Raw genomic sequence first — 14895 nt, forward strand, 5'->3', positions numbered from 1 at the left:
AAGCTAATTAGAGTCAGGAATCAGCTAACCTGGAGTCCAATCAATGAGATGAGATGGGGACGTTGGTTAGAGCTGCCTTGCCCCATCAAAAACAATATTTGAGTTTGCTATTCACAAGAAGCATTGCCTAATGTGAACCATGCCTTGAACAAAAGAGATCTCAGAAGACCCAAGATTAAGAATTGTTGACTTGCATAAAGCTGGAAAGGGTTACAAAAGTATCTCTAAAAGCCTTATTGTTCATCAGTCCACGGTAAGACAAATTGTCTATAATTGTAGAAAGTTCTGCACTGTTGCAACTCTGCCTAGGAGTGGCCATCCTGCACAGATGACTGCAAGAGCACAGCGCAGAATGACTTCCGCCGAAGTCGGTCCCTCTCCTTATTCGGGTGGTGTTAAGCAGTTGACGTCACCGACCTTTTAGCCATCATTGATCCATTTTTCATTTTCCATTGGTTTTGTCTTGTCTTCCTACACACCTGGGTCCAATCCCATTCATAACATGTTGGGTATTTAACCCTCTGTTTCCCCTCATGTCCTTGGCAGAGATTGTTTGTTGTATGTAGGTGTGTTATTTGTTCTGGTGTGCGACGGGTTTTGCACCCTATTATGTAACTTTTGTATACTTTGGTTGTCGGAGGTTTTTTGAATGTTTAGCTCCGTTTTTACCAAGTTCATTCTCCTGCACCTGACTTCCCTGCCACCAGCACGCACCGCATTACACAATGAGGTTAAGAGGAATCCTAGAATGTCAGCTAAAGACTTACAGAAATCTCTGGAACATGCTAACATCTCTGTTGGCGCGTCTACGACACGTAAAACACTAAGCAAGAATGGTGTTCATGGGAGGACACCACGGAAGAAGCCACTGCTGTCCAAAAAAACATTGCTGCACATCTGAAGTTTGCAAAAGTGCACCTGGATGTTCCACAGCGCTACTGTCAAAATATTCCGTGGACAGATTAAACTACAGTTCAGTTATTTGGAAGGAACACACAACACAATGTGAGGAGAAAAAAATGCACAGCACACCAGCATCAAAACCTCAACCCAACTGTAAAGTATGGTGGAGGGAGCATCATGGTTTGGGGCTGCTTTGCTGCCTCAGGGCCTGGATAACTTGCTATGATCGACGGAATAATGAATTCCCAAGTTTATCAAGACATTTTGCAGGAGAATGTAAGACTATCTGTCTGCCAATTAAAGCTCAATAGAAGTTGGGTGATGAAACAGGATAATGACCCAAAACACAGAAGTAAATCAACAACAGAATGGCTTCAACAGAAGAAAATACACCTTCTGGAGTGGCCCAGTCAGAGTCCTGACCTCAACCCGATTGAGATGCTGCATGACCTCAAGTGATCAGTTCACACCGGACATTCCAAGAATATTGCTGAACTGAAACAGCTTTGTAAAGAGGAATGGTCCAAAATTCCTCCTGACCGTTGTGCAGGTCTGATCCGCAACTACAGAAAACGTTTGGCTGAGGTTATTGCTGCCAAAGGACGGTCAGCCAGTTATTAAATCCAAGGGTTCACATACTTTTTCCACCCTGCATTGTGGATGTTTGCAAGGTGTGTTCAATAAAGACATGAAAACATATAATTGTTTGTGTGTTATTAGTTTAAGCAGACTGTGTTTGTCTCTTGTTGTAACCTAGATGAATATATCAATTGTATGCAGAAATCCAGGTATTTCCAAAGGGTTCACATACTTTTTCTTGCCACTGTAAGTATTCAGACCCTTTACTCAGTACTTTGTTGAAGCACCGTTGGTAGTGAATACAGCATCGTGTCTTCTTGGGTATGACTCTACAAGCTTGGCACACCTGTATTTGGGGAGTTTCTCCCATTCTTCTCTGCAGATCCTCTCAAGCTCTGTCACGTTGGATGGGGAGTGTCGCCCCACCCCTATTTTCAGGTCTCTCCAGAGATGTTCGATTGGGTTCAAGTCCAGGTTCTGGCTGGGCCACTCAAGGACATTCAGACTTGCCTCGAAGCCACTCATGCGTTGCCTTGGCTGTGTGCTTAGGGTCATTGTCCTGTTTGAAGGTGAACCTTGGCCCCAGTCTGAGGTCCTGAGTGTTCTTGAGCAGGTTTTCATCAAGGATCTCTCTGTACTTTGCTCCGTTCATCTTTCCCTCGATCCTGACTAGTCTCCCAGTCCCTGCCACTGAAAAACATCCCCACAGCATGATGCTGCCGCCACCATGCTTCACTGTAGGGATGGTATTGACCAGTTGATGAGCGGTGTATGGTTTCCTCCATACGTGACCAGTGGTGTAAAGTACTTAAGTAAAAATACTTTTAAGTATTACTTCAGTTGTTTTTGGGGTATGTGTACTTTACTATTTATATTGTTGCCAACTTTCAACTTTCTATGTTCCTAAAGAAAATAATGTACTTTTTACTCAATACATTTTCCCTGACACCCAAAAGTACTCGTTACATATTGAATGCTTAGCAGGCCAGAAAAATGGTCCAATTCATACACTTGTCAACAGAACATCCTTGGTCATCCTTACTGTCACTGATCTGGCGGACACACTAAACACAAATGTTTAGTTTGTAAATGATGTCTTAGTGTTGGAGTGTGTCCCTGGCTATCCGTCAATAAAAAAAATGCCGTCTGGTTTGCTTAATATAAGGATTTTGAAATGGTTTATACTTTTCTTTTGATACTTAAGTACATTTTAGCAATTCCATTTACTTTTGATACTGAAGTATATTTAAAATCAAATACTTTTAGACTTTTACTCAAGTAGTATTTTACTGGGTAACTATCACTTTTACTTGAGTCATTTTCTATTAATATGTCTTTACTTTTACTCAAGTATGACAATTGAGTACTTTTTCCACAACTGGATGTGATGCTTGGCATTCAGGCCAAAGAGTTTAATCTTGGTTTTATCAGACCAGAGAATCTTGTTTCTCATGGTCTGAGAGTTCTTCAGGTGCCTTTTGGCAAACTCCAAGTTGGCTGTCATGTGCCTTTTACTGAGGAGTGGCTTTCGTTTGGCCACTCTACCATAAAGGCCTATTTGGTGGAGTGCTACAGAGATGGTAGTCCTTCTGGAAGGTTCGCCCATCTCCACAGAGGAACTCTGGAGCTCCGTCAGAGTGATCATCGGGTTCTTGGTCACCTCCCTGACCAAGGCTCTTCTTCTCCGATTGCTCAGTTTGGCCGGGCGACCAGCTCTAGGAAGTAGGAAGAGTCTAACTGGTTCCAAACGTCTTCCATTTAAGAATGATTGAGGCCACTGTTCTTGGGTACCTTCAATGCTGCAGAAATGTTTTGGTACCCTTCCCCAGATCTGTGCCTCAACACAATCCTGTTTCGGAGCTCCACGGACAATTATTTTGACCTCAAAGCTTGTTTTTTTCGTCTGACTTGCACAGTGGGACTTTATAAAGACAGGTGTGTGCCTTTCCAAATCATGTCCAATCAATTTAATTTACCACAGCTGGACTCTAATCAAGTTGTAGAACATCTCAAGGATGATCAATGGAAATAGGGTGCACCTGAGCTCAATTTCAAGTCTCATAGCAAAGGGTCTGAATACTTATGTAAATAAGGTATTTCTGTTTGTGTTTTGTCATTATGGGGTGTTGTGTGTAATCAATTTAGAATAAGTCTGTAACGTAAGAAACTGTGGAAAAAAACAAAGGAGTCTGAATACTTTCCGAATGCGCCCTATTCAATTCCAGCCATTACAATGAGCTTTTCCTCATATAGCTCCTCCTACCAGCCTCCCCTGGCACACACAAACACTGTCTGATCAGTCTGATAATTGACTGGGACTGGGCCCTGGACTTGAGGTTAGAGAGACTGACCAGAAATATTGCTGGTTCAAGCCCCGAGCAAGGCGATAAATAAAAATGAGAAGCTGGCTTTTGCTAAACATACATGAGGTGTTTAAGGTGTTTAACAATGTTTATTCTCTTCAACCTGAGGCGAAGACATTACAAAACACATTGATTAACATTGTGATAGTAGGACTAGCACAACAGAACATTAAAGCAAAGCAGTTTTGTGCCAGAAACCAACTCACAAGGTATAGATCCAGGAATTCCCTAAATGTGTTTAAAACCCACTTTCTTGATATACTCAAACTGGGTTTCTGGCATCCAAGATAATTAATTGCACCATTATCTATTGTCTGATGTGGTCACTAGCCAAACTATGTTTTCTCATGACAACAGTTTGCGGTGAAGTTGAGGATCTGCAACTTTCTGATGAACTGCCGTTAAAAGTGATGTTGCCAGGATAAAATGACAATAGGAAATGCAGACTTCCAAAGGGAAGTTTAAGATGCAAATTCACCTCTTTTCCAATCTGTAAATCTTCCTGGAACTTCTACCAATCTTCCATCTACCACAATCATGCCATTCAAATCTACTTGGAAAGTTGTCATGAGTTGAAACTGTCATAGTACCAGGGTATGCTTTTATTTGGAAAGGGGGCAACTTTAGGTCAAACTATTTTGAAGGGATACAGAAATGACAAGCACGCGCTTTAGAATTGTTTGAGCAGTCTGGTGAGGTTGAGAACTAACTAGGGGTAAGTTACAGCCAGTGTTGTTGATTAACATACATGCTCAGAGCCAGGGGACAGAGGTATAACACAAGAGGCTAAAGCTTAGCCCACGGAATCACAATGACAAATGAATTCAGGGACTTGTGTGTTCAATCAGACTATGTGTGTGTGAGAGCTGTACTGAAAAGACGGAGACATTTATGAAATGTTGAAAGATCTGCCACAGAAAAGGCGATATCCTTCATTTAAATGTTCAGAGAAATTGTGTAACAGCAATATTGAGAGAGAGCACAAATATTTGCTTAAACAAAAGAGCAATGTTTGTGCAGTGCTGTTGAAATATTCTAAAAGAGCTACCATGTGCCAACACAGTTGGATGAATCATCGGAGTAAGTTAAGACATATCTAACATCTCAGTGTTGGTTTTATGCCAATGACAGATTATGCCCCTTGCCTATAGCAATTAAAATATTAAAAAACCTGTTATTGAATTTGTCGATGCACAGTTTCAATGGGCTCCACCCTGAAACAACATATACTTTATTTTTGTAACATATTTTCATTGAAGAGTTGAAAGTGCAGAAGAGTGACCCTGTTACACTAACTAGGTAAATCAACATTGTTTCTACGTCATTTCAACAACAACAAAAATCTATGTGATGATGTTTAATCAATGTGGGAAAATGATTGGATTTGCAAAAAGTCATCAATGTAAGGGAATTTAGTATTTTTAGTCATTACCTTGCTTCATAAATTTGAAGAGCACATGCAATTGATCTATGCCTTCAGGGGAAAACTGTAACATAGCAGATTAGCTATGACAGGAGGTGTGGCTCTGGACAATGACACTGCTGTCACATTGACAAAGTACAGTCAATCATCCCTAGGTGCAAATAAGTTTTCTGCCGTTTGTTGCCCAACTGCCCCAATGCAATGAAGTAAATAGTAAATATTTGAAAAATGCAATCATGCAAGCCAGGTTTTCAAAGTCAATCCCTGGTTGCAATGGAAGGTGCAGAAGAGTAACACTGTTACACTGACTGATTGAATCAACATTGTTTCTATGTTATTTCAACAACAAATAAATATATGTAATGACGTTTAATCAACGTGGGAAAATGATTGGATTTGCAAAAAGTAAACAATGTCAGGGAATTTTGTCAAAATTGAAAGGAAATCAAAACTAACCGTTGAACTGGGTGGGTAACCTCTTCCATCCACTCAACCCCTGATCCAACCTACTATTACATATTATCATAGTAAGTAACTCATCTTGTCTTCAAACGTATTTTCACTGTCATCATCACGCTCTGCTATAGCCTTCTCCCCTGCTGTCTCAGGTGGATGAGCTCTAAGATATTTACATAATGCTCAAGGTCGCCAACATTCAAATGAGCAGCGTTCCCTGAGGCTGTATGCTCAGCAGATAAACAGAAACTAGTGAACTGTAGCATTTTGGCAAGTTAGCCCCGCAGACCTAGTGATTGTAACCAAAAACCTCTTTAAACTGAAAAAGCACTTTGGTTGAAACACCCACCCACCCTGTCCATCAATTATGCCCTGGGGGTTTGACACAGCATACTGTATGTGGAAGCCTTCCCGCTTTTCTTCAGTCAGAGCTCTACACTATCCATGCCTTATACCTATGCAGTTTTACCTTACAATAATGACGTTTATATCCTGGTCTAATTGGACATGTATTGGCTATTCATAGGATTGGCTGACTTTTCAGTCAAATTTGACCATGCCAAAAACATGTAGATCAATGCTACCTGAGATTCAATCACCCACAAGGTGACTGATGGCTGGGATTAATTTATGAATGAGGCTCTGTTACATTTGGTGCAGGGAAAATAATCCATTATCGTGGAGTGGGAACCTAAACAAAAACCAGTGACCGTCGTCATAACCTGAGTTTAGGACATTTGATTTGGACACCTTATTGACATTAGTAGAGGAAAATGTACAGTTGATGAATGCAAGTTACTCATTCTCAAGTTGCTTGGTAAATATTACAGGCATCCATTTCCACTACCTATACACAGTAAATATTTTTTTTTTTTTGTCCTTATGCGTCTTTAGTGCATGATTAAAGCTAATCAGTTGAAGAAATTAATCTGGAGAGAAATGTATTACTGTAACAATACTCAAGGAAAGATAAATTAATATTCCAGTTCTTTTAAAAATCATAAAACTGAATGTTAACTCTAAAATAAAATAAAAACATTTACTGAGTCTATATATCTAAAGTACGTGCAAAATAAAGACCACGGAGAAATGCCCAGCATTTTGTTTTCAGTGATAATTTAATCATACAAACGTTCGTTCAAACATACAGGAAAAATGCTTTCATATCTTTGCTGACTCTGTCTCATAAATGTTCTGCTGTAGAATTCCAAAAGTCATCCATTCACCATTCTAACCCCTGAAAACTTCACAGAAAAAAAATCTATCATACCCCCTAAAAAAAAGCAATGTATCACTCAATATGTGACATCCGACTGTAAACAAAAAACATACGAATGTGGGGTGTGTCATAAACGGTACCCTATATAGTAAGGAAACTATAAAGGGAATAGGGGGCAATTTGAGACACAACCAAGGAGATTAATGGGCAGTGTATACCTGTTACGACGAGGATAAACATTTGTCATTACCTTGCTTCATAAATTTGAAGAGCACATGCAATTGATCTAAGATATTACCAAATGCCTTCAGGGGAAAACTGTAACATAAGCAGATTAGCTATGACAGGAGGTGTGGTTCTGGACAATGACACTGCTGTCACATTGACAAAGTACAGTCAATCATCCCTAGGTGCAAATTAGTTTTCTGCCGTTTGTTGCCCAACTGCCCCAATGCAATTAAGTAAATAGTAGATATTTGAAAAATGTAATCTTGCAAGCCAGGTTTTCAAAGTCAATCCCTGGTTGCAGATGGAAAGATAACAAAACCGAGGAGGACCACACATGTAGCCTACCAGGCATGTAGTGACCCAGGCATGAAACTGAAGCATAAAGACAACTGGCATCATAAGGAGCAATAGTAAAATATCTCACGTTTGGGCTGGAGGCCGAACTACTCAGTGCATAGAGATTAGCCAGTTAGTGCAAGTAATTTAAAACATTCTTTAAAATATAGTCTTTAGAGGGAGGGACTAACAAAATGAATGCCTGTATATTTGAATAAATGGTTGAGTTTAACATTGTCTGAACAAGAGGACACTGTAATTGTAATTTCAGAATTTTCTCTCAAGAATAGATTCATTTTCCTGGGCTTTGGAATAAATAATAATGAACAAAAAGAGTTAGAAAATCTGAAAACCTTAAATGAAGCTGTGTCTTCAAGGCAATGTATAAGATCTTTGGGCAGATAAAACAAAAATGCTTCAAAACAACATAGCTCTACATTCAGCAAATACATTCAACTCCAAATGACAAAACCAAGAAACGACACTGCTTTGCAACATGTGAACTTTTGCAATCTCACAGAACAAAATGATGAAGCCCTATTAAAACAAATTGAACCTACAGTGTGGTGATATAATCTACTTTCCAAGTATTGATCCTGACATGGAGGGTCCTTTGAGTAAATGTTAGTTAATCTTTCTTTGTTTTCACCAATTGGTAAGTGGGAAACTGACCTCCCTCTAGTGGATGGATATACTGTAGCTCAACTTCAGAGTAACAGAACCAACCAACAATCAAAAGTGAAGCTGCAGCAAATGGGATTTGCATGTAAATAAGCTGTTCTTCCTTTGTTGTTACCAGAAAAACATCCAAAACAATACATGCTTATCAGGCTGCTAAATTTACTGAATTATTCTCCTGTCCCTAAAAAGTATACACTGTGAAATTAGGATTTTAAAAAGTATGAAAAGAAGAGAGATTACTTTTTTTTTTTTTAAGTCAGCTTAGGAACTAGAGGATCAGTACGCAAAATAAATGGCTTTTCCTCCCTAGTCTGTCTCTTTCAGGTTGCATAAACCAAGCAAACACACATACCCACTCACATGCACACTCCGACGCAAACACACACTCCTCCTTTCATCACTGTAGTTTCAACAGCATTCGGACATGACAACTAAATAACTAAAAATAAAGACCAGAAAAAAAAAACTTGTATCTCATCTCTTTAAAAAAAGATTTGTAGCACTCATTTTTAACTTAACATTCACACATGCATACACTGGATGTGGGATCTTGTTGGTTGAGTCGTATGCTGGGAGAACAGAGCAGCTTTGTCTTCTGGTTTCCGTTTGTGTTGCGTAAAGTGGAGGGGGAACTTTGCATAAGTGTTTGTATGAATCTCAGGATACTCTACCAGCCACAAGTAAAGCCTCCTCCCACAATAGATGTTGTGGATCCAGGAACACAGCGCTGCCTGGACGTGACGATCTTTCCCATGTTTTAAGACTGCCCAAAAGGATAGGGTTCGTGAATACCCTGTGGGTAAAAGATAAAGAAACATTTTGTGGATATAGATTTTTTTTATATGTACAAAGTTGTGATTGTACTGATGAGCTATGGTATAATTGAACAATGAAGGGTATCCCTAAAAGGTTTGCAGTTGCTTCACATAGGCCTTACCTGACTGTAAGTCACTAGGTTGCTTTGGAGCCCGTTTGTTGCTATATTCACAGAGTTGTGTGACAGTCCATTTTGCTCTTGCTGCATTCGGTCCGGGCCACCCTCCCAGACGTCAGCGGGGTCCTCGAGGCCGCTGTCGTCACGGTGACTGTTATCGTGGGCACCGGCGTGTTTCTGTGGCGAGGCGAAGGGGTTGTAGTCTCCCTCCACGTTGCGGGCCGGCTGGGTGTTGAACTCGGCCTGGAAGGAGGACATCTGCTGCGTCACGCCAAGGAGGCCTCCCACCTCCACGCTGACGATTACCCAGATCACATCTACAGTGGGGAGAGACATTAACACTCCACATTTTTCATTGGTAGAATTGGTGCGCTGAACGTTAAAGCAGCAGAAAATAGGATTTAGATACAGCCTATATGAATTCTATCTAATTTTAAAGCACATGTTATGCCCAAGAAACTAATATGTAACACTGTAAAGACATTTGTTTATTATAAAAGCTCAAATGTTGATACAAATCCCTGTTATTATTACAAAGTCATTTGTGGAATATTAGGTTTCTGTGCCCCCAAATGTTTGGATATACTGGTAATGTTATCTAGCTAGCCAATTAGGCAGCATGACTGAACAAAGTGTAAACAAATGGTTAACGAGCAAGTAGTTTTACAACGGCCCACAACATGGTTTATGAATGTAAAATGCATTCCCGGATAATAGGAAGATAAAAAATGTTGCGCCTGTAATATGGGTCAGATCTTTTGATCTCGGGTACGTTTGTTAAATCACTTTTGCCATCTACTCCGATTACAGAGCACTCTCGTTTAAGTGTGCCCGAGTGCAGAATAACTGATTAATTTACGAAAGCGCAACACACGTTAAATATGACAGGTGTCAGTAAATGTCGGCAAAAATGTTTTTAAATAAATTGCTGCCAGCAGCAGTTACAGTTACTAAAGCTCTAGACAACATGAAAACAGTCTAACCAGCTCTGCTATGGCAAGTAAATTGGTCAGAGTGGGGTGATCTCTCATTTGTGTCTGAAAGTAGCTTCCAAGCTAGCCAACTTTAGCCAGTTAGATTTGGCCATTGACTGCCGTTGTGAGGTCAGAATGCTCGGATCAACCCTACTCATCGGCCAGTGTCCAGTGTGCGCTCTGAATGCTCCGAGAACTAAATGCTCTGAATTTACAAACAAACAATCTGAATACACTCAACGTACGATCGGCACAGAGTGCACTCTGACACACTGGAGGCTATCAGCAAGCCGTTTTCACTATAGTAATGTTGCAACCAGGATGCTTTTTTTCTAGGGCACTCGGAAACAACAATACAGCGAAGCCTTATCATTATCAACAATTATTATCTGGGAGATCTATTTCCTAGTTGCACAGTGCTCCCAAAAATGTTATCCTGGTCGCACAGCAAAATATTTTGTCACACTTCAGAGCCCCGATTAGACCTTGAATATATTCAAGTGATGTAAACGCTAACTTTGGTGAATTCAACATTAGACTGCGGTAACACTTTACATTAAAGTATACTTTATAAAGGATGTATAAAAGTTTTAAATTATAAATTAATTTACAGATTATTATAATTGTTTAAATTGTTAACAACAGTTGTGTGCTTATCATTAAGCTGGTTGCCAAGTGAAGTTTCTCACCCCCATAGAAGAGTCCGGTGGCTGTGCACATCCTCCACTGGCCCTGGTACATGCCAGGGGAAAGGGGGCTGCGCATCTGTACGCTGACATCAGCCATCTCCTGGGGGTTTAATGAGCGCACCATCACCATGTTCACATGACCAAACTGGTCCCCTCCAACATACTTCAGACATACCCCAGGGGGCCAAGACTCTGCTCCTGCAAGAGACGAATAAACAAAACATGCATGATGAAATTAATAAACAATAACCTCAATTGCCAGCTCCAGTGACTATCAGTAGCTTGTTTGGGATGCTGTTTACTACTAGGATGGAACTTCAAAGCCTGAAAGCTAACAGTAAGGCCTTGTCAACACTGTTGTCAACACCGTCTATGACTGTGTGCAGCTCCTAAAGGGTTTTTCCACTACAACCAACCTGTGTTCTGTATCCTCCACGTCTTAGTGAAGGGCGTGTCAGGGGGCACAGACTCCCCCTCCCCGATCGTCACATCCCCAACAAAAGACATGCATGGTGCATTGATGTTGGGGCTTTCAAAGTCATAGTAGGCTCCGATGGCTGCTTGTAAGTTCCTATAAGAGACGTAACAATTTAGGGAAAGGAATGGATATCAGTTAGTAGAATACAACAATCCCCAGAGGTTAAAAAGAGGGGGAAACTAGAAGCAAAAATCAATATCATATTTTTACCAAAAGGCCTGCTTATTGAACTGGCCAAAAACAGAGTGCATGGAGAAAATTGTATGGATGACCTATGCTCCTTATGGAATAAATTGGTTTAAGTCAAGTCAGTATGTCAAATATGAATCTCAGCAGTGAAACTTGTATTGCGTCTTGGATCCCTCCCATGACACATGGATATAATGACAGGGAGCCAAGCCTACTTAAGCCACCACCCCTAAAGGCCTTTACTAACAAGCTGGTCAACAGGAATTAAACCAAATATTATAAATATTTCTGAAATTCTCTGACATGAGGGTTTTCAAACATTCCTTCCTCATACAATTTGGCCAGATGTCCGAGTGGACATTGACCTTTTGAATTATGCATGTTTGTCAGAGCAACACTACAGAAATCTGAATGTGCAGCAACAAACCTACTGTCATAATATAGCTGTGTGTAGAGCGGTTCTAATTTTAGACAGCTCATTCTGTAAGTGCAATTACTAACTAATTACATTAAAAAACTAATTGTGACACGTTTCCACTGCAAAGCTTCCACCAGTAACATTGTTGCCCATGAAACTTGATTTGCACCAAGTTGTTACATAACACAGGCTGCAGCATGTTCCCTGATCTAAAGGAGGGTCTTGGAACCTTGTCGTGAGACAGGCCGTGCTATCAGAGATCCTTGGAATGTCCCTACTCCATTGAAGTTTACATTTACAATTGTTAAGGGTAGTGTTTAGGGTAGGTACGTCCCAAATATTCCGTATAGGAACTAGCGATCTTGTAATGACTGGGCACTTTCATGTGGTAAGAAATTCATAGCTGAAAAAGAAAAGCAGAATGGACAAACGAACCTCGTTGGTTGAAGCCTTCTGTTGTAGATAGTTAGCTAGCTATGATTACTCTAGCTAATTATACTAGGCTCAGTTAATTCAAGACCCTCTCCAGACATTAGAATTAGTCTGACCATAACACAACTGAACACTGGAAAATAAAGATATGTAACTGACACGTTCCCCTGTATAAAATAATAGAAAATAGACCCAGATCTGTCAATGACTTTTTCAACCAAGGAAGGACTATCCTGGCTGTAGCTAATTAGCTAGCATGCAATCCAAATGTCAACCCAATTTAATTACATTTTCCAATTAAGAATATACACGACAATATAGTTTTGTCTCGTTGAATTGTAAATAAAAAAGAAAGTCACAAATAAGCCGTGTTGGCTGACTATCCGTCATGCAACTAACAAAATCCTAGTATTAGCAATCACAGAGAGGCCACAATTCCCCGAACTCACCAATTGGTCATGTCCAAGAAGAAGGCGCATCCAGCGGGGTTCAGTTGAAACCCAAGCATTCTCTGAAACTCGGCTATGAGTATGTCCTTATCGGTAGTGCCCATGCAGCTAAATTTTTGCATTAACTCCGGGTCCAGGTCCAAATCCATGCCCTCCATCGTGGATTTCCCTGGACAGAGACAGGGTTCCTTTCCTAATTTAGTCCGAGGCCTCAACCTGTCATAACAAACTCAACAACAACCCAAATGCGCATGTCATTGACAATTATGTGACGACTTCAACCCATGGCCTGTTCAAGATGGTCGATGTAGCAAGATAATCTCCAACAAAAACATCTGAGTAGGTCTCAGACTGTCCGCTATTTATTTTAGTACACATAATAGATTATTCAATCTGTACATCACTTTAATATCAAACAACATGTGGTGAACACGTACACCTTGTATTTTGTAATCTGATCCACGCAGCGGCTAGCTCAGGCCGACCTTCTTGAACTAGGCCACAGTTGGCGTTCATAAATCCACCATGGAGTGCGCTCTGGGCCGTTCGTAAATTTAGAGCGTTGTCATATTGTTTGTTCGTAAATTCAGATCGTTTCGCTCTCAGGGCGAGCGTTCTGACCTCACAAAGCAGTCAAGCACCCAAGCTATCTAGTTTGCGAGATACAATACTTTCTAACACGTGGGTGCGTTCGTAAATTCACTGGCTATTTATTCCGATTTCAAATCGGCGTGTACTAGAGCGCAGAATAACTGATGAATTTACGAACATTCAACACCCGTTGAATATGACCGGTGTCAGTAAACAACAGCAAAAAAAGTAATTCAACTGTTCAACTATTGTCTTTCACTCTTTAAGTCAACTACTCACCACATTTTAAGCACTGCAGTGCAAGCTAGCTGTAGTTTATGCTTTCAGTACTTGATTCATTCTCTGATCCTTTGATTGGGTGGACAACATGTCACTTCACGCTGCAAGAGCTCTGATCAAATCAAATGTATTTATATAGCCCTTCTTACATCAGCTGATATATCAAAGTACTGCACAGAAACCCAGCCTAAAACCCCAAACAGCAAGCAATGCAGGTGTAGAAGCACGGTGGCTTGGAAAAACTCCCCAGAAAGGCCCAAATCTAGGAAGAAACCTAGAGAAGAACCAGGCTATGAGGGGTGGCCAGTCGTCTTCTGGCTGTGCCGGGTGGAGATTATAACAGAACATGGCCAAGATGTTCAAATGTTCATAAATGACCAACATGGTCAAATAATAATAATCACAGTAGCTGTTGGGGGTTGGAACAAGTCAGCACCTCAGGAGTAAATTTCATTTGGCTTTTCATAGGCAATCATTGAGAATATCTCTACCGCTCCTGCTGTCTCTAGAGAGTTGAAAACAGCAGATCTGGGACAGGTAGCACTTCCGGTGAACCGGTCAGGGTTCCATTGCCGCAGGTAGAACAGTTGAAACTGGAGCAGCAGCACAGCCAGGTGGACTTGGGACAGCAATGAGTCATCAGGCCACGTAGTCCTGAGGCATGGTCATAGGGCTCAGGTCCTCTGAGAGAGAGAGAGAAAGAGAGAATTAGAGAGAGCATACATAAATTGACACAGGACACCGGATAAGACAGGAGAAATACTCCAGATATAACAGACTGACCCTAGCCCCCCGACACATAAATTACTGCAGCATAAATACTAGAGGCTGAGACAGGAGGGGTCAGGAGACACTGTGGCCCCACCCGATGATACCCCCGGTCAGGGCCAAACAGGCAGGATATAACCCCACCCACTTTGCCAAAGCACAGCCCCACACCACTAGAGGGATATCTTCAACCCCCAACTTACCATCCTGAGACAAGGCCGAGTATCAAATCAAATCAAATAAAATGTATTTATATAGCCCTTCGTACATCAGCTGATATCTCAAAGTGCTGTACAGAAACCCAGCCTAAAACCCCAAACAGCAAACAATGCAGGTGTAAAAGCACGGTGGCTAGGAAAAACTCCCTAGAAAGGCCAAAACCTAGGAAGAAACCTAGAGAGGAACCGGGCTATGTGGGGTGGCCAGTCCTCTTCTGGCTGTGCCGGGTAGAGATTATAACAGAACATGACCAAGATGTTCAAATGTTCATAAATGACCAGCATGGT

The 14895-nt window shown here is 41.0% G+C and overlaps 1 protein-coding gene across 4 annotated transcripts; it reads right to left on the reverse strand.

Annotated features, from left to right (window-relative positions):
• Window positions 1–6823: 6823 nt before the first annotated feature.
• On the reverse strand, window positions 6824–13748 carry LOC118360894 (protein ILRUN-like). 4 transcript variants are annotated; one of them, XM_035740444.2, is made up of 6 exons: window positions 13622–13748; window positions 12752–12920; window positions 11202–11356; window positions 10786–10983; window positions 9126–9439; window positions 6824–8981 (listed from the first exon to the last, which is right to left on the reverse strand). In XM_035740444.2, exons 2-6 carry the CDS (start codon window positions 12907–12909, stop codon window positions 8946–8948), a joined length of 861 nt encoding a protein of 286 aa, XP_035596337.1. In that variant the 5' UTR covers window positions 12910–12920; window positions 13622–13748; the 3' UTR covers window positions 6824–8945. The 4 variants fall into 4 exon arrangements, with proteins under 4 accessions (XP_035596337.1, XP_035596336.1, XP_052341152.1 ...); XM_035740443.2 differs by having other exon boundaries at window positions 12752–12980; window positions 13622–13729; XM_052485192.1 differs by having other exon boundaries at window positions 12752–12967; window positions 13622–13641.
• Between the last annotated feature and the right edge of the window lie 1147 nt (window positions 13749–14895).

Source organism: Oncorhynchus keta, chromosome 28 (genome assembly GCF_023373465.1).
Source record: "Oncorhynchus keta strain PuntledgeMale-10-30-2019 chromosome 28, Oket_V2, whole genome shotgun sequence".
NCBI lineage: Eukaryota > Metazoa > Chordata > Actinopteri > Salmoniformes > Salmonidae > Oncorhynchus > Oncorhynchus keta.